This window comes from Hyalella azteca, unplaced genomic scaffold (assembly GCF_000764305.2).
Source record: "Hyalella azteca isolate HAZT.00-mixed unplaced genomic scaffold, Hazt_2.0.2 contig12281, whole genome shotgun sequence".
NCBI lineage: Eukaryota > Metazoa > Arthropoda > Malacostraca > Amphipoda > Hyalellidae > Hyalella > Hyalella azteca.
The window spans coordinates 17,995-42,334 of record NW_025942241.1 but is presented as its reverse complement, the minus strand read 5'-3'; the positions used below and the strand labels follow the sequence as shown (position 1 = coordinate 42,334).

Here is a 24,340-nt window from a genome sequence, read left to right as displayed (position 1 = left end):
ACACCACCACACCACACCACCACACCACACCACCACACCACACCACCACACCACACCACCACACCACACCACCACACCACACCACCACACCACACCACCACACCACACCACCACACCACTCACGGTAGTTCTCCTTGTTGCTGATGTAAGTGACGCCACAGAGCGTGGCGAGCTCACCACACCACACCACACAACCACATCAAACCACAGTACACCACCACACCACACCACACACCACCACACCACACTCACGGTAGTTCTCCTTGTTGCTGATGTAAGTGACGCCACAGAGAGTGCCCAGCTCCACGAGATTGAGGTAGAAGGCGGCCCTAACCAGACACTACACCACCACACCACACCACACCACACCACACCACACCACACCACACTCACGGTAGTTCTCCTTGTTGCTGATGTAGGTGACGCCACAAAGAGTGCCCAGCTCCACGAGGTTGAGGTAGAAGGCGGCCCTAACCAGACTCTGGTAGGCCGGCCGCTGGGGCGGCGACAGAATGCAGCCCAGAGACTCGTAGTGAGACTTGCTTACGAACGCCACGAGCAGCCGTGGCGAGATGTGGAGAGCCACTGCCACTCGCCACAAGTAGCGTTGTGGCGACACCCCAGTCACGGCACTGATGCTTGGTAGGAAGTTGTAGACCTGCGGAGATGTTAGGATTAAACGGGGGCCGAACTATTGAAACTCGCTTAACTACACGGAGCGGTCTAAGAACACGTAGCGGTCTAAGTACACGTAGCGCTCTAGGTACACGTAGCGGTCTAAGTATACGTATAGCGGTCTAAGTACATGTAGCGGTCTAAGTACACGTAGCGGTCTAAGAACACGTAGCGGCCGAAAAAAAACGGCCTAAGTATACGTAGCGGCAGAATTCTCGTCTGTGATTGGTGGGTTTCGCTTCAAAGGCAATTAAAGATTGGCAAACAGAATTGAAAAATTATAGCTATTTTTGATGATACGAAGACAATGCATACGCAGACATTATGCATTGATGTTCAGACACGACATACACAGTTCGGCATCGTGAATGATGTTCGAACATAACTTCTTGATGATGATGAGTATATTATAGTGATGCTTTAGTGATGATAGTGATGCCGTGTGAGGTCATCAAGCTGCCGTGTGAGGTCATCAAGCTGCCGTGTGAGGTCATCAAGCTGCCGTGTGAGGTCATCTAGCTGCCGTGTGAGGTCAACAAGCTGCCGTGTGAGGTCATCGAGCAGCCGTGTGAGGTCATCAAGCTGCCGTGTGAGGTCATCGAGCTGCCGTGTGAGGTCATCGAGCTGCCGTGTGAGGTCAACAAGCTGCCGTGTGAGGTCATCGAGCTGCCGTGTGAGGTCATCAAGCTGCCGTGTGAGGTCATCGAGCTGCCGTGTGAGGTCATCGAGCTGCCGTGTGAGGTCATCGAGCGCTACCCCAGCACAACCTAAGGTCGCTAGCCACAGCCCCTATTCACAAAATTAATATAAGTAATTTTAATTTGCCGCGAAAAAAAGCGTTTATAATTTTAATTTGCCGCGAAAATAGCGTCTATTGTATTTAATCATGAAGCGATTTCTAATTTATATAGGAGCAGTAGGATTTCAAATGTTTTCTTTGTCTTTCAAATATCAGCTCGTTCTTCCTGTTTCTACTTTCACTTCTAAATATTTGACACTTCTTTAGAAAATCGATATTTCAGCTTGGGAAATATTCCGCGAACAGAGTTTCGTTATTTTTGATTAGATCAGTAAAACTGATTTAAAATTTCAAGACTGACAGTAGATTCACTCAAAATGCACTCCTTCCAGTCACTAACTGCATAACTTTCAGCCTTATCGTGCATAAGTGAAAGAAAAAATGTAAATTCCGGTGAATCTTTAATAGTTTCATTCATAATCTAGATAGTTTCTTAATTAGTTGGCGGAGTCGGTACAGCTGAAGACTTAATATTCACAGGTATAACCAAGGAGTGACGGCAGACCTCACTTTTTGAGGAATTAATGAACACTGTAGCAGCGGACCTAATTTCCTGAGGAATGAGCATGGTGTAGCAGCAGAACTAATATGCTGAGGAATGAACATGGTGCAGCAGCATAACTAATATGCTGAGGCATGAACATGACGTTGCAGCATAACTAATCAACTAATCAGGAATTTAAAAGCAAAGAAAATACCACAAAAATTCACCATATCTTTACAAGAGAAAGCGTTTCGGAGTCCAGCTCCATCGTCAGTTCATAACACAAAATTCTCTTCAGAAAAAGTTCAGTCCTAGAAACACAAATAACTAGGCTTCTGTTTGAATATATACTGGGATTCAAAAATTCGTAGATCACTAACAGGTGTTGCACTGTTCATGCCGAACAGTGCAACACCTCTGTATCTGACAGTGATTTCAAAATTCTAGCTTCTGAATCCGGTGTTAGTGATCTACGAATTTTAGAATCCCTGTATATATATTTAAACAGGAGCCTAGTCTGAATGCCGCTTTTAGCTCCTTTCCTCTTGAAATGGTAAATAGATAGGCCGTTTACCAGCGTTAATTTCATATCTTATTTATTTATTTTCAATTTTGAAATCTGATTTGTGTTTCTAGGACTGAACTTTTTCTGAAGAGAATTTTGTGTTATGAACTGACGATGGAGCTGGACTCCGAAACGTTTTCTCTTATAAAGCTATGGTGAATTTTTGTGATATTGTCTTTGCTTTTAAATTCCTGGTTAACTTGCGATTCAAGCAAGCAAGCGATTTAAGCATAAATAATATGCTGAGGCATGAACATGTTGTAGCAGCATAACTAATATGCTTAGGAATGAACATGGCGCAGCAGCATAACTAGTAAGCTTAGGAATGAACATGGTGCAGCAGCATAACTAATATGCTTAGGAATGAACATGGTGCAGCAGCATAACTAATAAGCTTAGGAATGAACATGGCGCAGCAGCATAACTAATAAGCTTAGGAATGAACCATTCCTCACGCCGCCGCTCACTCCTCCATAGAGCCCGCGATATGTTCAACAGTCTCATCTGTTCACGGCTAACTGCTCCCACTGCCCCGCTGTATTACGGACGAGGAGCGATATAAACGCATTATAATTGGGCCCGAAGCTACAGTGGCAGTAGCTGCTATTTATTCATTTATTTTCTCCTGATTTATTGTTAACTATATACGTAGGCTGGCTAGCAGTAACTAGTAAATTTTCGTTTCTACTTAAAATTCTTACAAAGTCATAAGAAACTACTTTATTTTAAATAAGCTATAAATTGAATCGATAAAAATATTTTGCTCTGCTGGCATTGCGACTTAGGTTTCTGTTATTTGCTTAGGCCGATTTCCCTTTTGGGGTCGATTTATATTTTTCAATTTAGGTTTTAATATAAAACAAGCCTGGAATTAAAATATGACACATGCCTTCTTTTTAGCGCATTTTCTCATTTATGGAAAAAATGCACTATTGTGCTCGCCATGTCCGTCTGTCTGTCTGTCTGTCTGTCCGTCCGTCTGTCCGTCGTCCGTGACCTCAGTGAGTACTGAGTTATATTTTTTCATTCATTTGTGGATAGATCTCAATCAATAGCTATGATCCTTAGGTTTAAAAGCTGGAAGCATTTGTGTGAGCAAGTTGCCACTAGCATTCACATTACATCTCACAGGCATATGTAGGCCCATACTATAATTCTATTTCAGTGTTACTTATTTTGCTGCAGAGAAAAAGTGATGGGCTTTTTTGCTTCAGTTTTCCATAATTTGGTGGCGGCGAGACGAAGATAGGCTTTCCTCGGCACAGAAGCAATGGCCTCCGCGACGTGTTGCCAGCGCGCGAAGCAGCACGTGTCACTAGCGCGTGTTACAGTCATAAGATCCCTTAGTTAACCAGTTCCTAGAGTTCCTCTAGGGACACCAACCTAAGGCAATGCTCGTCCACCAGCAACATAGAAAAATGAACTGAGCTTCACAAGTCTCGAACCCATGACTCAGTGTGTTCGAACCCATGACTCGGTGTGTTCGAACCCATAACGCGGTGGGCTCGAACCCATGACTCGGTGGGCTCGAACTCACCGAGGGAACCCTCTTATAACGGAGCTGCCATCACTGCACATATAGTGGCGTTAAGCACTGCACGACAGTGACATGGTGTACATGGTGTCTCGCACCAATCATTAAGTGATGCGTCAATATCATGATGCACGAGTGAAATTTAATGTTCGGCGCTCATGCCAAGTTATGTAGGAGCGTGCGCAGTATATGCGATCGCTGGGTAAGGCCAATTTACAGAAAACGATGTTTGACAATATTACAGGCATTTATCTTGATTTCCTTAATGTTTAAGAGTAATAAATTATAAACGAAAATAAAAAAGTAGATAAATATTGAATTTGAGTGATTCAGCTAAAAGGAGCGAAATACCCATTCCAAGCGAAATATCACGAAATATACAGAATATTAACATTATATATGTTTAGCATTTATATTTTGGCATCTAAATATTGATTATATTTTATGGTTATAAAAATATCGCTAAACAAGCTTAATATCGCATGCTAATTTATGACATTAATGTGCCGTAAATAATATTTATGACACGTGAGCGCTGATTGAAATGCGTACGCGACCCCCTCTCTCTTGAATAGTCGATTCCAACCAGCGTTGGTCGAAATTCATACCCCGGAGGCTGGTAAATGCATTCAACGTTTTTAAATATTAATAGTTCATCTATTACAAATTAATATGCCTATGAGGTCAAGGTCAGGAGCAAAGAATAATTAATGACAGTTTCAATAATGTAACAAGTTTGGATGTCATATGGCCGGTCAAGCTGAACGATATCGAGTAGGATATCGACGTGCACTGGCAAGGCCTCTAATATGAAATAAATTAGGTTTTAATATTCAATTTAATAAAAATGAGCCAGTTTGTGGATGAAAAATGTATTAAGCCTGGGGGTTATAACTTGCCTCCAGCTATTATAGAACTATTCACGCGACCGAATTCGATATCGTGCTACAAAAGACGTGACGCTAAACTGTAGTTATTTTATTATTCACTAGGAGGTCATTCAATTATGAATTTTATTTTCCACTGTGTGAACTCATATGGAACTCACAATTAATAATTATAATTGACGCCAAAACGAGCATTGGATTTCGCCCCTCATGTCGGTTTCCTAATTTTTAATCGATGGCGAATCAGAACTGAAAACACGAGACTATTGCAACTTTTATGAATGTGAAGAGAAAATTTAGGTAATAATTTATCATCAATAATCATCGTTTTGTTCAATTCTTTTTACCAAGGAAAACCACATGTACCAATTCGAAGTTTATTTACTCGTATCCAGGAAATGTTTTGAGATTATTTCTTCGGTTGGTTTGTTATGTAGGCGTCTTCGCATTATTTATAAAAAGATTAAGTTACTATTTTTGTGCGTTGGGAATATACAATGCAAAGTAATATGCCATGGAATAGCTGTTTTATGAATTAGGGCGATGATGAAGGACTTCATCGTCAATTGTTAAAGCGTCGTGATGATTTAGGCCGTGATCTCCGCCGATCTCCGCCGTGACACAGAAGAAGCTGGAGTGGCTAGGATGGATGGAATAGCGGCGCTTCTTCAGCTTCATTATAGACTAATACGCCTATTTTGAACCCAAAAGCTTTTTTTGTGGTATTTTGGTAGAATTTAGGAGCAAAATTTCCCGATTGAAAATAGGACATGTTAACGGCGGCCATTTTTGCCAGTCAAATATAAAGGCTATTGAAGCAATCAAATTCAGTTTTGAAGTAAAACTAAAATTTTTGTTCTAATAATGTATGACTCGCGGGTGTATAGACAGGAACACTTAAAATAAGAAGAACAATGTAACAAAAAACTGTCGAACTCATATCTGCGTGTATTTTTCTAGACAAATTCCATTAAGAAAGAGAAACCTGATGACTAATATAACAAATTAGCTGGACTTCAGCTATGAGAAATGATAGTGAAAAATGTAGCTTTCAATAATAAAATTATTCTCAAATGGGTATCCAATTTTTTTAGCTTCATCTACTGATTCTACAAATTTTCATATCGCCAATTTCGTCATGACACGCTATAACACGATAACCATTTTATCTAACCATTTTAAGACAGTATAACACAATATTATTATATATATAACCATTCTAAGACACTATGACACGATATCCATTCCAAATTCAACTGAAGCAAAATAAAAGATCTCCAAAGACTTTGGTATCATGTGTCGAATATAACTTGATTCGACCATTATCGCATTCCAATATATCACAACCAGTTTGTAATCCCTCACAATAGCAGTTATATATAATAGCAGTTGCCAAGTTGCTGACCTCGGCCGCTGCGATAAGTATTAACAGCGAGGGGAAATATATCCACTGATATATTTTTTCACATTTCAGCATTCATATTGTATGTATGTTTGGCAAGTTTTCATGATTTGAATTATTTATAAATCAATTAAAGTACAAGTTTTTAAATATGTATGATTTCATTCAATTTTGGATATATTTGTTTACAAACTAGAGTACTAGACGATCGAATTTCTGAGAAATTCGCGAACCAGCGAAAATCTGTTAATGAATTTTCTCATTAATATTTCTTGAAACCCGCGATTAAGTGAATCCGCAATAAAGTTACTGTACACTACGAAGTTAATAAATCCTTAACCATTAGTGTCGGATGACGCTGAAATTTTTAACGCAAAATGATGGGAAATCATCCAACGCACTTAAAGATTTAAGATTTTCAGCAAAAAAAAAATACGAGCTCGATCTCAAGTGACGCCATCACCGTAATTGGCGGGCAATGAAAGCTGGCGGCAAAACTGCTCAGACGAATCGGATTTCTCGCTCATTTCCTACAACATGACTCGCTCATTTCCCGAAACATGACTCGCTCATTTCCAGAGCCCGCTTCTCTATTTCCAGGAGGTATCCGAGTCATCAGACGCAGGAAAATAATAGCGAAAATGCCTATAATGTAAAGACTATAATGGCGAGTGTTAAATATATTATAAATCTTTTTCATTCACTTGCTGCGGAAGTAGAATCTAAGAGCAAAGGTGTGAATTTTGATTAGAATAGAATAGAAGTGTAGGCACTGAAGAAATAGGCCCATGGCCTATTGCCGATTCTTGAACTTTTCGTGACTTGATTCACAAGGGATCCGGCCTTTGGAACCCGATCTTTCCTTAGCTGACGATTGATTGAGATAGCTGCTGGACTTATTGCCTGGTCCGTAATTTGCTAGGCATTTTAAGACTGAACATATGCTCCTGCATGGCTTCGTCTAGTCTGTTCTTGAAGGCGTTCATACTCGGAGCGTCAACGATGCTATCAGGGAGGCTGTTCCGCATGTCGGTGACTCGAAGCGAGAAGAAATGTTGCCACATGGATGTGTTACAACGGAGTTAACGTGACGAGAAATATATAGAATCAAATGTTTACTTGAAATAAATATTTAAATTTTATAGCGATTGCTTTAAATAAATGTACGGAATTCCGAGCAAATATGCCAACAAGTGCAACAAAAATCGAGGACTAAATCACTGCACGTCTGGTTTGAGATTATAATTAACATTTAATTGAGTGGCGATGTAGAATTGTCTCTTTTATGACGTTTGTTGATTGTTGTAACCGGGGGTTACCATGGCCCTTTCGCCACAAAGCAAAACTATAGCATGCTATATCATATTAAGATGATCCGGGGTTTAGGACCCCGAGTTCCGCGGTGTCTTCCAACAAGCGGACCACTTTATACTGGTGGCTGGTGCTGAGAAGAGCTGAATACTTGCGTGAGTGCTTGGATAGGATTTTAATTAGCATGATTTAAAGTTAGTGGACAGTGGATATAATAATTTGTAACGAGTTTCGTTGTAGTAATGCATCATTTATTAAGCCAACTTCTGTGATAATCTGACTTTATTTAATGCCTAATAACTGCAAGTTGAATTATTACTATTGCACTCATAGTTAGTCAGACCACTTTAATTGCTGCGAACCAGCTACATTATGATATTGATGTTCTCAGGGATAATGGTCTATTCATTTTATTCTATTATATTTATCTATTTTATTAGTAATCTATATAATTCACGCCTACGCTGGAGGAAGTTCAAACTTCCGAGGTGGAACTTAATGCAGTAAATTTGCAGTAAGCCAGAAAATACCAGATTTAGGTAAATATACCAATAAACCAGATCTAAAATATTCATACCAGACACCTTCTGAAAATACCAGATTTGTGAAATCTGGTATAGAAATATACCATCTGGCAACGCTGCTGTTAAATCGTTTGGGTACAATGAAATTTTAAATGACGGCATGTTGGGAGTTTATTGAGATAGTTTATTGGGCATGTAGGGATAGTTTATTTATTTTCACAATGGTTAGTTGCATACCTAACTCACTGCAAATGTGTATCATATCTACTTGATTCCCTTTGCTTATTTGTTTACTACTTAACTACATTCATGAATATTGCGTGCTGATTATTATCTGTAATTTATTATTGTGAATTATTATAAATTAAATTGTAAATTATTATAATTTATTATTGTAAATTATTATTTTATTGACGGTTGAATGCCGTCATCACTTCTGACAGCATTCAGCCTTCCTAGTCCGTGTATTAATTAGTGCTATTATTTTCTCCCACAGTTACTGCTTGCCCCTCGCATGCTCCCTAGTTTACATAATAGTTTATTCATTACCTAACTTCTTGATTTGCATCTAGGCTCTAGCTTATTCCTCAATATCAACCCCAGTTTATACCTAATAATTTGAGCTGTTTATCAGTTGCCCTAACCAATGACCATTGCTTGGTACATTCTGAAGAACATTGACACCTGCTAAGTTGCTTGTATTATTCAGTTTACTGGAATTTGCTGCTGTTACTTTTTATTCCATCATTTTACTCCATCATCATTACTCATTTTACTCCATCAACCACTTTAATTACAAGGTTGCCAGAGACATAAGTGGGTCCTTCAATCTCCACCCGCATCCACGCGCCGGCAACATTGTCTCTTTTACGACGTTGTACAATTGTCTCTGTTCTATATCTTTATTCCACCCCCATTCGAATACACTTGTTTCTTTAAGCATGATGTTGTCTTGAATTTCTCAAGTATATTAAATTCTTTGCTGTGCCTTTTAGTTATCCTCGATGCTTATGGTTGTAAAAATATACATTTTAAATTATATTGCACAGGGAGTCAGTGCGGACAAGAATGCAAAAAAATTAACACGTTTAAATTTTATGTTTTAGGAATAATTTACGATTAAATTATGTTAAATTAAACTCCACCGAGACCGGTACTCGGGCCCAGGAGTGATGGTAGCAGCAAAGAATAATGGTTGTTCCGAAATGGAAACAAATTATTAATTACTTAACGAGTGATGAATGCTTTTCTAAATGAGCGTCAAGAATCTTTTCTCTAATCACAAAGTCGAGTTAATTTAAACAAGCGAATTAAGGCGCTAATAATTCGACTAAACTGAGCGTAATCCTATGTTAAGTATTTATTAGGAATAGTAGAACTATTTCGGAATGTGTGGAGGCGGTGTTTCTCGGTATTATGAAACGTATTCAGCGTCGTGAAAAATTATTTTACGCTATTTAAAAATATTTTACACATGCGTCACGTCAGTGACAATATAATCTGAATTATTTAATTTTATTTGAGCTAAGGCCTCTTCTGTTAAATATTATCCTTTATTCACGAGAAATGTGAAGCTAAAATGTATGTTAACTTTATAAACAATTAGCAAAAGTCTAGATGAAGCACAATTAACTTGGCACGAGAAACTCGAATGTTAGGGCAAAAATCCGTAGATTTATTGTATCAATCAACCGGTAACTTTGTGTAGATTATAGATTGTTTCTATATATAATTATGTAGACCCTTACCTTCAAAGAAGTTTCAAAAAATTATCAAAATCATTAACGGTATTAAACACACGAATATCAAACTCACCTTACAGACCGTGTTGTTTATATGGTCCGAGTGGAAGATCATGGAAGTGATGAGACACACGAATATCCCGATGACTGGAAGTGCCAGGAGGATCTGGCACATGACTCGCCATCGGAGGCTGAAGAGAACTTGCTTCACCTGCACCTCTTGTGGTGGTGGGGGCGGCTGGTGAGGTGACGTGGTGGGCATCTTCAGAAATTGATATTATGAATCTTGTTACTTGTTTTTATTTATCTTTCTTCTACTTCCTTGTTTTATCTTTAAGAAAGGCAGAAAAGTTGTATCCGATGAGCGTCGATGCGTAAACAATCTTCGAACTTCAAGATTCTGTGATGGTCTTGTTGTATTTGAGGTGGTAGACAGAGCATTTAATGAGGCAGGAATTTTCAAATAAAATGTACAGTGTGCATGAATTCTACCTATTTCAAGTCATACTCATCATCAAACTGATGTCTAATATCAGCATGTTTGATGACGATTTGACTTAGGTTGGAAATTGCGCAGATAGAATTTACGATCGTTATTTACTATGGAAGCGATCGGTTTCATTATTTAATACTATAAATAAATGGAGCACATAGTTATGTAGTGAATAGAGCCTTATCAATGAATTAGGATGTTAAATGAGCAGAGAGCGGTAGAAGGTTTTGATGAAACAAAACTAAACGGCGTCTGTACGATCAAAGATTGTATATTCGATATCAGCATCCAAAAAACCACTGATTTAAATATTCAAAACTACCAATCTTTTTCAAATAATTAATTAATTTCAGGAGGATCTTCGTCGTTGTCGAAACATTCTTACGTTACACTGCCGTTATTTTCATTGGGATTTTAATGTGTGCGTGTAAATTATATAACATAAATTCCGCTGAATTTGAAAATATGTTGTAAGGATTTCGTCGTTAAGCACAAAATCTGTCCTTTCTTATTTATTCTTCAAATATCCAACACCGCTCAAGAAGTGCAAAAAATAAAATTTCCTAACGATTATTTTCAGCTGAGTGTTGACTTTATTTTTCCAGTTATTATCTCTAATTGGCCTGTGGTATTCAATACAAGCGCATGCATGGCACGCAGTGCTTGTTCTCTTTTAAGTCGACGAATTTGTCAGGTATAAGAACGGTGCACAATGTATTCAGAAATAAATGTACTGTACGGAACTCTTGAATTTCTTCTTCATGGACGAGGAGTCAGGGTAAAAGAACGAAGCTTTTTAGTTATTCGAGAACTGTTCAGTGTTATAATTTCCATCTCAACGCTTTGTTTTCTTTACTTCACCATTTTACAGTTACTTGATCCTCTTCGAAGTATGCACTAGCACACGCACCGAGAATTTCACTAATTACACTGTTGTTCGTAATTATAAATAATTGTATTATATTATATTATGCCTATCACAATTGATATTTTTTCAACGGTAATGCTAAAACAATAGGCCACTACTGACACTACAAAATGTACTGTCACATTATTATTGTTTCCGAGTATTAATCAATGCAAAATGATCACAAACAAAACTGCAGAAATCCCACGTTTAATTAAATGTTATATTCCAGTGTCTGAGTATTCATCAAGATTTCACTTTGCACGAGTGCTACCTGAGTATCACGATTACCATAATAATTGTTATTATTAAGACATCAGAAATAATTGTAAAATAATAAGAGTATCTACCTGAGTATCTGGTGGGCTATGATCTCTTTTTCTGTGTTTCTTTTAACTGTTTTTTTAAGTTACCGCGCATTTTTAACATTCTACTATATTTACACATCGCCTAATCTGTTAGAAAAAAAGATGGAATTAAAACGTCTTACAGAAAATAAATTATCTAGCCCTGTTAATGCGTGTAAATAAAGAGCCTTTTCTAAAGACACACGTATAGTAAGCTATAGAACAATTAACACATCAACAATTGCACATTTATAATATATGGAATAATCTCTAATGAAAATTTTTTATAATAGATTATTACAAAATTTAGTACGAAAAATTTCATAATTTGAAAAATTAATATAAATTTTAGCAGCCCAGCAATAATAACACAGAACTCGAGGGCAATGCAGGAAGTTGGACAAGAAGTGAAATTATCGATAATAACGTCACGTAAACAATCATTTAATTATTTATATATTACACCGGAACAATGAATAAATAACCTGGAATTTATTGTTTAAAAATGAGATGAAATAAAGATTAAGCACAACACTGAAGTGTACACTGAGAACTATGACAATGTCGCCTGAAGCAATGCTGGTGCTCATCTCAGTACTGTTATTATTAACTATTCTCCTACCACTGCATGCATTAATAATTGATTATTCTTGATATTGCAGAACCAATAATTAATAACACCAGTGTACAATAATCGAATAATTATTGCAGCGATTGCACTGTAGACATCTAATCCTGTCCTCTTATGCTGCCGCTCTCCTTCCTCAACACTGCATGAGTGCTTAGCCGCGGCGGCCACATTTTCTGAGATATATATTTTGTTTATATATAATTTCGTGGAGTGCTTAATACAGTAACGCATGATGATCTTAAAGCCTAAGCAGATCAGAGATTGAGATTGAACAGTTAAATTCCCAGGTAAATGTTACGATTAAATCCTCTGCTGTGTTAAAAAATTTAATTGTCAATTTTAAAATTCTAGATGCATGATTAAGTAAAAGTAAAAAAAATCATAAATAGGTGCATACATTATCGTATCGTAAAGTTTTCTCTATGGAATCTCTGTCAATTTCGACTGCATAATTAATTCACCATATATGGTATAAAGTATTCTGACGACACGCGCGGTCAGTATAAATGAAGGAAAATATTAATATATCAATGGTGTGCAGAGATAAGGTCGTCTGGTCATTAGTAACGTATCAAATGTAGACGTTGCGATCATTGACGGTGTTTGATAACAACATAGTGAAAGTCTAGGAATGTTTGGAGATGTGTTTACCTGTTAAAGTATTCCCTTTGAGGGTAAGTTGTTTGCTTGAAACAAATATAGCAATTTCGATCAGATATTCAGATGTTCAAATTTGAACCCAGTTCTCTCCAGAAGCAAGCATCGCCGCACAGCAACAATTAGGTTCATAATTAAACTCCTGACAAGTTAATTGAATCAAGACGTCCTCGCTGCAAACTCTCCCCCTCCTACTGGAAGTTCCTCGAAACAGACTTGGTCTCTAAGGGAAACTAATTCAAATTCGCAAGACCAACGTGTTGAAAGTTATTCGTAATGGAAGAATATATCAAACTCGAATGCAGAAAATGATTTTCTAAGCTCATGACGATACACATAGAAGTGCAAGACGATCAATGACTACGATTTACCAGATACATATGAAGGTATCATACGATACAAAGTTATCAATCATAAACAGTACATATTATTCTGCGGCACTTCAAATCAAAAATTAGTCAATTCATTGAAAATAGACCGTAATATACCGATAATGAAAATATACCGATAATATAGTGCTAATGAAAATAGATCGATAATACAGTGAAAATGAAAATATACTGATAACATAATGATAATAAAAATAGACCGATAACATAATGATGTTGAAAATAGACCGATAATATAATGATAATGAAAATGGACCAAAAATATAGCGATAATGAAAATAGACGGAAAAATTCGTCGGCGGTCAAAACAAAAGAATGCAGGCTGCTCCAATTCAGCAAAAAATTACAACGAAAATAGAATATGTATTATAAAGGACAATTACACCTCTCAATATTCCAGGCCGTTGCACCAGCAGTTCAAAAACAATGAAGACAGACAATTGGGAAAGCAACGTCTGTAAAGCACTAAAGCAGAGTTCACTTTTTTCGATCAGTAAATGACATGGACGAAATTTTCGAGTGGCAAATCATTGAACGGTAAGGGAACGATAATGGCCGATTCTAAGACTTTAAATATTAAATTAAATAGAAATAAAACTTTAAAGCTCGGCCGGTAAAGTCAACAACATGGCTTTTGCATTCTCAATTCGAATGTATATGCACATTCATACATTTATGTATACGATTACACATTCCATCATTACATTGTAAGGAAAAAATATTTAATAGCAAGTGTCAACTACCAACTCAACTGCATGATTTTTAACGCACGACACTCGATTTAAAATTCAAATCCTTACAATAATTTACGGACTTTTCCACAGAATCCACTTGAGAATGAGCTTGAAGCTAATGACCTATGTCATTGAATCTATGACTTAATTTATGAATTAATTAACAATTAATGACAGTCTTCCAACAACCGAGACTTTTCGAAAAAGATCAAGCATCCCCCGGAGATATGACAGCGAAAGCACGAGTGCATGCCAGTCGGATGAGGCTGACAGATAAGGTGCGATCCTCGTCGTGATGGATAGCATTCCTCCCCTTGATCTGAGTTATAACCGCAGTGAACAGCAAGACGCTTGCCTAGTTGGTGACGGCTGGGCTTGCTCTACTGCGAACATATTTACAGTTCTTCCGCTAATTAATAGCGCAGCAATGATTCGATAAGGTATTAACAAAGATAGAACAAACAATATAACATAATATCCATAATAATATATAACAATCCTTTTTTAACAATAAAGAAAAAACAAAGAAAGCTCATAACAATTTGTCTCCAAAAAACGTACAAATGAGGACTTTGAACGTTATAAATACTCAAATGAATGCAACTTTTATTTTTTCCCTACGCAGGTCATTAACACCGTAAAAAATTGACGGTGAGTTGGTTGATGAGTGCTAGGCCACTAGAAGAAGCACCTACAGGCTTGCCCAGAAAGACAGAACTTAGAACTTAGCAAGGCACTAACTACATGACCCTGGCTGCCTGACATGAGCGCTACACTCATGCAGCCAAGTAGCGCCCGCGCAACACTGAACCGACATGTTTACGCCACTTCAACAAACAATGAAGCCTGCTAAGTACAAATCAAAACAGCCACTCTATTAATGGCCAGAGACCAGAATCGGTTTCTGTTTATGAAAATCTCCACTCACATTCCTGGGAAATTGATCGCTTATTTTTAATTAAGGTTGTTCGGAGTCCGTACCCACTCGGTCGTAAGGATTAGATGAGTTGGAGCACGGACAAAACACTGTGTATTTTTTAATTGGGTCGTGTATAGGCATAGATGGGACGAAATTAAAATGCTGATAGTTAATGCAACCATTCCACCACTTATGTAACCAATTATGTTGTCAAACAAACTCAAAATGTTTCACCTTGGATGATTTTCTTGTAACTTGGATTTGCGAACACTCGATCATTTATTATAGTTGGTTAGTAAACTTAAAGCCAAAACTTAGCATGTATAATCCATTGAGTTGTTTTGAAGCACATATATTATATACATTATTAATTGAAGCAGATTTAGAGTAATTACTGAAATGATTAATTATGTTGCATTGGACTTTGTTCAGAATGAAATTTTCGCTCCTGTTTTTCGAATAAGAATTTCGTAATTGGCGAGCAATCAACTTAATTGGCAAGCTGGAATATTTTAATCTACGCAATTCACAAAATTACATATTTAACTCCATAGCACGTGTTTATTTTATACATTCGTACCCATTTTGCTGTTCGCGATTTCAAAATTGGATCATTAACCATTTGTATAACTCTAAAATTATCATCTTAACTATAATCAACAATTCTATCGTCCTTTATTGTGCTATTATTATCGGTAAACATCACAACAGATCACAGTCTTGGCATAGATACTGACTGTGCTAGAATATTCAGAATGTCGAGTGGTGTTCACACTTGACGCCTACGAGGGGAGAAGCCATGTGAGTGCTTTGCTGAGGCTGCTGCTCTTGAGCTCAGCTAAAAACAAAAACTTTTTCGAAAGAAAATATACTATTAAAATGGACGCGTGTCCATTTCTTCCACTAAAATAAAGACATTTTTATTGTTTTTTTAATGCAAATATATTGATGATAACAACTCGAAATATGTTTAAACGTTCATAGTTTCTGTTCCTCTGAAGACTTTGGAAGAAATTTTTACTTGGAATCGCTAGCTAATTGGGCATTGATATTAAAATCCTCGTCTTGATTTAAGCAAGAAGTAATTGCTTTTCCGCACCTGTAATTCATTTTAAGTACACCTAACTGACTCGTAACGAAGCGCATTTAGTGGGCCTAAATTTTTTTCTAATTAAAGCACAAAACATTTACAAAAAGTTTCCCGCTCCGCTATGACATCGAATATACATACATACAGTGGGGGGAAATAAATATTCGTACACTTGAAAAATCGTATTTTAATGTATGTAAGTACACAAACTTAACAGGAAAAGTGATTTAAATTATGTATAGAGACGCATAGTATTCAAAAATACTATCAAAAGAAATTATAGTATTTTTGAATACTATGCGTCTCTATACATAATTTAAATCACTTTTCCTGTTAAGTTTGTGTACTTACATGCATACATTAAAATACGATTTTTCAAGTGTACGAATATTTATTTCCCCCCACTGTATAAGGGGGCAATTTCCTCAATGTTAAACAGAAATACTTTCAACGACGTCGCCAATCGATCATTCACGAAGAAATTGTAATTTGATCACGAAATTGAACCATAAAGTAACATGATGTGTTTCTTACCGCTGACTGATGCTCCCATTACAGATTCATAATGAATACATCAACCGAGGATCTCGTCATCTTAGACAAAAATTAATCCAGGCGTCCCGTGGAATAATGATGAATGCAGATAAATTCAAAATTCTCAAAGTTTTCAAAAAATATTGATGTTGAAATTAATAGTTATTGAAATTTCACAATTACAATTTCATGTCAACTGGAAGTATTGTTACTCACAATAATTTCAGCAAGTTTTAGAACAATTAATTATTTCAATTGATGATAAAATTCGGTCATTTAGCTTACTTATTTTGGATTAAAGGAAGGCGTCCATTCAGTAGATTTATTGAGTGACTAGCTTGGTCCAATCCATACTAGCAATCATAACCATGACTTCATCAACCCAATAACAATCCATACTAGCAATCATAACCACGTCTTCATCAACCCAATAACAATCCATACTAGCAATCATAACCATGTCTTCATCAACCCAATAACAATCCATATTAGCAATCATAGCCTTGACTGCACCAACCCAATAACAATCCATTCCAGCAATCATAGGCTTGACTGCACCAACCCAATAACAATCCATACTAGCAATCACAGCCATGCGTCAACCGACCCAATAACAATCCATACTAGCAATCATACTCATACATGTCTTCATCAATCCAATAACAATCCATACTAGCAATCATAGCCATGCGCCAATCGACCCAATAATTTGTCAATCAGACACGAACAATGTGGAACTTCCGGTATCATAAAACTTAAATTCACCAAGAATTTAAGACAAAGAAAATGCCAAATAAATTCACCATCTCTTCATAAATGTCGTTTCGTCTTTATTCATATTATGAATTTATTTAGCTTTTCTTTGCTAATAAATTCTTTGTGGACTTGTGATTTAAGCGGACGAATGATATAAGGAATTTTAATTCAGCAATGGTTAGAAGACAGTTTACACAGGCCATCAGTGGACAATATGTTAATGGGGATATGGTTATCAGTTGGATGAATGGATACAATCAATTTGTTTCCACGTCAAATATATATATATATATATAAAACTTTGTAAATTTCAATTATTCGTTTTCTTGTCGCTTTTGTTTGATGAGGAATATTCCAGATGAACATTTTTTTAGTTTTACAATGAAAATAGATTGAATATTGAAATTAAAAATAATCAAATTGAGGACTGACTAAACCTGTCGAGATATTTTATACTTAATTTTATTTTATATGGCAAGATTTGTTACATTGATAATAAAACATTTTTTGAAAATGATTATAATTGTCGTCATCTTAATATGCTTTGTTTTTAAATGCATAGGATTTTGAAATCCTGTCAGAAAATGTTTTCTTTTAAATGTCTGCAATCTGCGGAAAAATATCGAACATAATGAATAGAATTTTTTCCTCTGGTTTTAAGATCAATTTGATCCATTAATTTGATCAAGGATTAATTTTAGCCACTTATGCTGAGAGACTTCCTAAGTATTACGTAGGTCTAAAAACTTCAAATCCTAAACTTATTTCGTGCAATTGATTTGCAGATTTGAGATTGCTAAATTTCATTGGTCACGAAATTCTAAATGTTACAAAATTTTGTAAGCGGCCAGATTTCTTAGGTCATTATGTTTCTATTTCGGATTGTTATGTATCCATCAACCTAACACAACAGGAATATTGACTGACATGGGAAGTTCGTACGAAATCCGTTCATCCCAATAATGAATTTTCATATATAAATCGGTGCAGTGAGTGTTTCATATATAAATAAATGTCAGTGTGCGCGGTGCCACTGGGGAAAAATGAGACGGAATAAGAGGTAGCACAGAGTGACAAGAAAGAAGAAGGAGAAATTTAAAGAAAGGTAGAGTTGAAAGAAAAAGCTTTGGGTATGAATAGGTTGGGGAGGAATAGGGTGAGCAGAGGGAACATGTCAGGACATTGGACTGTTTACAAGGGGTAGTGAGGGGTGAAATGTGGTGCAATCTCTACAGTATATATATATTATTCACAATAATTTGAGAAATATGTTTTTTTATTCTATATACATACATTTCATCTTTTTTCGTTTTCGTTGCTCTGATTTTATTTATAGAGGGGAAGTAATATTGGTGATGATGATGATGGTGAATGTACTGCGGAACTACAGGAGTAAGTTAGGATTGCTAAGTTGACCATGAGGGTTTTTAACCTCGTCTCTACCATGAGTCACTCTGGTGACTTTCGTCTCTTCGTAATCGCTATTAGGGCTACTGCACTCGGGCGCGCTCCTACAGTAACTGACGACCGAGCGCATGTGGCCCGTTGTGTATGGGATTAGGGTGTTTAGGGTTAGGGTGTATTGGGTTAGGGTGTATGGGGTTAGGGTGTATGGGGTTAGGGTGTATGGGGTTAGGGTGTATGGGGTTAGGGTGTATGGGGCTAGGATGTATTGGGTCAGGGTGTATGGGGTTTGGGTGTTGTATGGGATTAGTGTGTAAGGGGTTAGGGTGTAGGGGTTAGGGTGTGTGGCTTTATGGTGTATGGGATTAGTGTGTAAGGGGTTAGGGTGTAGGGGTTAGGGTGTATGGCTTTATGGTGTATGGGATTAGTGGTGATGCATGCAGGAGCGTTGGTAGGAGGCCTAGTGCCAGTATTTCGGAGCTCTGGAATAAGCGGTGCTTCCATGCTGGGGCGTCTGGAGGGAATGCGAGTTGATAAAAGAGTTTTGGGTCGATGGCTTTAATGGTGAACCATGTCTTATGAGCTTGGTTGGGTGGACTGCGTTTATGGAGGTTGTGTCGCATTATTCGTGTAGTGTTGAGGGGTATAAAATCGGACCAGTGTGTGCTTGTGAGTAATCTGATAGGCTTGTTTTGGATTTCTGCTGTTATGATATTGATGATTGGGATAAGGTGTGTATGGTTAAAAGAAGGTATATCAGGGACGATCTAAAATGTTGAGGTATAAGGTGCGTTTCGTGTTGTGTGGGAGGTGGTGAAATCTGTGCATTTCAATAAATTTGAGAAGGAAATTAATTTTCTGACTCATATTGGGTCCTTAAAACCTTGTGATATGAGCTGAAATCCTAAATTGTTTCTTTGTGTGTGCAAGGGTAGAGTAAATGTTGTCAATAATGTCAGATATTTTACTCCTACCTATGAGGATGATTTTTTTTTTGACCCAAAGAATTTTGAGACCCAAATTTGGGTCAAAGAATTTGAGACTCAAAAAATTTAGAGACCCAAAGTGAATTTTGAGATTTTCAAGGCTTCCAGATGCACTTTAATTCGGCCTTTTCTGCTGCGGCGCAACCGTTTGAATGAATTTCCCTCCTCGACCTCCATTTTAAATGACAGTCTTGTATGTTGGGACGCAAAACTGCGTCCGGTTTATAGTGCAACTTGCATTATATTTTTCTTGATAATTGCTTTCTGTTAGAGATCATTTTAAGAGGACGATGTTTCGGCGAGTAAGAGAAGTCTCTTGCACACTAGATTGAAAAAAAACTAATGGGCGTTAAACCAAAATATGAAGCATACCTTCCCTCTTTGAATCCTGTTAGTGAATAGAGCGTCAAAAAAATCATTTGATAGATGAAGGTGTTAACTGATCAACTTTCTTGCACTTGACCCAGAATGTCTTTGTTAAGTAAAAAATTAAAACAAAACAATTATGGACAATATTTTAGTTGTAGTTTTCAGCCCTCCAATCTGGAGAAATTATTTACAAAAATTCCGCTAAATTAATTTAGAATCTCGCACAGGCCAAACATTAATTTACTCGACATTATATTTACATAGAAACTTCAAAAATTTATCTTGATGAAGTTTCATGACAACAAATCAAATCGTTGTTTGAAGTGTGTTGAACTGCCCCACACATATTTCGAAATGATTTAACAAATTAATTCTTTAGTAATTTACCAATTAATTTAAGAATAATTACTAATTATTTAATCGATAATTATTGAATTTTGAACTATTAATTACTTATTTAACTAATTAAGAAACGAATTATTTAATTTATTAATTACTTCAGCATCGCATGCTATCGCAAGAATCAATGCTCATGTTGCAGAATCAGTTGGAGAGATATTCGTTTGCTCCAATATGTTCAAGATCGCAATAAATTAACACGTTCTGTATTAATTCCCAATAAATTATAAATTTGGTTATTGATTACTTAACTAAGTTTTGCTTTATAAGTTTCTGTTCACTAAGAAAAAAATTAGATTTCTTCATGATAGCGAATAACATGAAATGCAGCACCAAACTCCGTCCTGCCGCAGAGTCGACCACCAATCACAGCCTCGCCTGATCGTACGACCAAACAAATATAGACCGGGCCTGAACCTGCTACACTCTGCACCTGCTACATTCTGCACGCTCTGCACCTGCTACACTCTGCACGCTCTGCACCTGCTACACTCTGCACGCTCTGCACCTGCTACATTCTGCACGCTCTGCACCTGCTACACTCTGCACGCTCTGCACCTGCTACACTCTGCACGCTCTGCACCTGCTACATTCTGCACGCTCTGCACCTGCTACACNGTCACTGCTTGCCTAGTGAGGCGTCACTGCTTGCCTAGTGAGGCGTCACTGCTTGCCTAGTGAGGCGTCACTGCTTGCCTAGTGAGGCGTCACTGCTTGCCTAGTGAGGCGTCACTGCTTGCCTAGTGAGGCGTCACTGCTTGCCTAGTGAGGCGTCACTGCTTGCCTAGTGAGGCGTCACTGCTTGCCTAGTGAGGCGTCACTGCTTGCCTAGTGAGGCGTCACTGCTTGCCTAGTGAGGCGTCACTGCTTGCCTAGTGAGGCGTCACTGCTTGCCTAGTGAGGCGTCACTGCTTGCCTAGTGAGGCGTCACTGCTTGCCTAGTGAGGCGTCACTGCTTGCCTAGTGAGGCGTCACTGCTTGCCTAGTGAGGCGTCACTGCTTGCCTAGTGAGGCGTCACTGCTTGCCTAGTGAGGCGTCACTGCTTGCCTAGTGAGGCGTCACTGCTTGCCTAGTGAGGCGTCACTGCTTGCCTAGTGAGGCGTCACTGCTTGCCTAGTGAGGCGTCACTGCTTGCCTAGTGAGGCGTCACTGCTTGCCTAGTGAGGCGTCACTGCTTGCCTAGTGAGGCGTCACTGCTTGCCTAGTGAGGCGTCACTGCTTGCCTAGTGAGGCGTCACTGCTTGCCTAGTGAGGCGTCACTGCTTGCCTAGTGAGGCATCACGGCTTGCCTAGTTAGGCAAACGCTCAAATCCTCCGCAGTTCAAGCCATTGATCAGCCAAATTCTGTAGATTTGCGTTAGATGTGGCAGTGATGAATTATTATAGATATATTTGTTTAATGAAATGTTTATTATCGGTGTTTCAATTCGAGGAACATATTTCCGAAGTGTGCATAGTTTATTTTTCGAGGCGAGTGACGACTAAGACATCAATACTGTCCCTTGATCTGCAGGGCAAAAATCGCATTTAACCCTCAACAATCCTCGTTAATATGGTAAACAAACATCATCCGGGAGTGCGGAGAAAAAATAAAAAATAATTTACTTGGAACGAATACGTTTCATTCCATTAAAAGGTAATCGTTTATAATTATGAATAGTTTAGAAAAATTATAAGTTTAGGTCTTAAATAATAAGTTTAGAAACGATTTTGGAGAACTGTTCATATTTTGGTAAAGCAGCAGCAAACTGTGCATGTTTGTCCAGTGATATCAGTTCTGATATGGCACGCGACCATGGGGTTGGAGCAAGTTGAGCGTTGACTGTTAGTACAATGCAAAATTTACAGTTAATTTTTAACAGAACTAAATCGCAAGGTTCTGGTCTCGCAAGACCTCAATCCATTTGTCAATGTACACTTTTTACACACTACTATGTTGTGTTTTACACGGAAAGATTCAATGTTAATTTATTCTTTAATTGTCAGTTCGTGATGATAAAGGCCAAGGTCACAGTGGCCCTTCCTTAAGTCCTGGATCGAAGTCCCGAGATCTGCAGCAGACCTTCTGTAAAAAGGTACACGCTCCGTGGATCAAATGATTTGTATCTTGTATGTGAGCTGCAAGAAGCTCTTGGTGGTCACTTACAACGTTAAGTGATCTAATATTGATTTATCGAAAGGAGCAAAACGAAAAATTACCTTCGCTCAAAAAAAAACTACTCGAGCGTATTATTTTCGAAAAAATATATCGAAAATTTTTTCATCAATAAAAGACGTTCCAGGGCGTAAGTCGCTTACTCAAGCTAAATTGACTTTTTCCTTTAAGATAGCAAATTTATAATGTTCTTCTAAAATTTAAGTTCACGCACATATCAAGTGGAAAGGCAAAAATCTCAATCCAGAATGGAAAAGGCGCCGAAACAAAATTTTGAAATATCCGACGCTCAGTCACTGTTTGCTCAATTTATCAAGAAAATTTCCAGACTTAAACGATAACATCAGCAAGAGTTGCACGTTGAAATATTTAAGAAACATCAGCTTTACTTCTATATTTGCAGATTAACTAAAACTATAAGTGATGCAGACGCGGTTGCAAGACTTACATACTTCAAATCAGACATAATTAATCGATCACAGAGCGTCTCTCACGCAATCATGACACTTTGTTCGCATAATGGCATTCCAAACTATTACAATTCCCTTGATAGTTTAGCAATCAAAATAGCTTAGCAATCTCTACGGCCAGGTAATCTATAGAACATATAGGCGTTCTCTGCAGCTTGGTAATCCATACTGTTGGGCAATCTAAACAGTAGAGAAATCTTAACAGTTTGAATACCTGTACACTGTACAGCTGGCCAATCTCTGCATCTTGGCCATTTGTCAAGCTGAGCAATCTGTACAGCTTGACAATCGGTACAGCTCATAAGTAGGTTTTAAATCAGTCCTGACGATAATATTACTTAAAATTCTGTTATTTATCATTTACTTGCAAAAGTAAATCTGCCATAATTTTACTATTCCAGAAAAACCATATCTGCCAGAGGATGTTATCAAGATTGTAAAATAATCAGCTTTTTCTGCTTTGGATCCCACTGATTATATTTGAACTTACATAGGCGATTCTCCTTATAATCTTGCGTCTGAGTTTATTTGAGCGTTCTATGTTCTCTAGACGGATCTAAATCTATGTGTTCTTTGTTCTTTAGACGGAGCATAAATCAATGTGTTCGACGTTCTTAAGACGGAGCATAATTCTATGTGTTCTATTTTCTCTAGACAGGGCAAAAATCAATGTTTCCAATGTTCTCTAGACGGAGCAAAAATCTATGTGTTCTATTTTCTCTAGACTATGTTCTCTAGACGGATCTAAATCTATGTGTTCTATGTTCTTTAGACGGAGCATAAATCAATGTGTTCGATGTTCTCTAGACGGATCTAAATCTATGTGTTCTATGTTCTCTAGACGGAGCATAAATCTATGTGTTCTATGTTCTCTAGACGGAGCATAAATCTATGTTTTCAATGTTCTCTAGACGGAGCATAAATCTATGTTTTCAATGTTCTCTAGACAGGGCAAAAATCTATGTGTTCTATGTTCTCTCGACAGGGCGGAAATCTATGTGTTCTATGTTCTCTAGACGGAGCAAAAATCTATGTGTTCTATGTTCTCTAGACGGAACATAAATCAATGTGTTCGATGTTCCCTATCAGTAATCTCGAGACTGACGACAGCCTGAACGATGCGACGCGATGTCGCGTGTCAAAACAGTCATCAAAGAGCGAGTGAAAAACCGGCAT

The 24,340-nt window shown here is 37.6% G+C and overlaps 1 protein-coding gene across 1 annotated transcript; it reads right to left on the bottom strand.

The window, feature by feature from the left end:
- Window positions 1-393: 393 nt before the first annotated feature.
- LOC108669180 (post-GPI attachment to proteins factor 2-like) lies at window positions 394-10,199 on the bottom strand (the record flags this gene model as incomplete). Its single annotated transcript, XM_018156479.2, is given in 2 exon segments — window positions 394-658; window positions 9,997-10,199. Coding segments are annotated over 2 exon segments (454 nt in total), but the record flags the coding sequence as incomplete, so codon positions are not given.
- Between the last annotated feature and the right edge of the window lie 14,141 nt (window positions 10,200-24,340).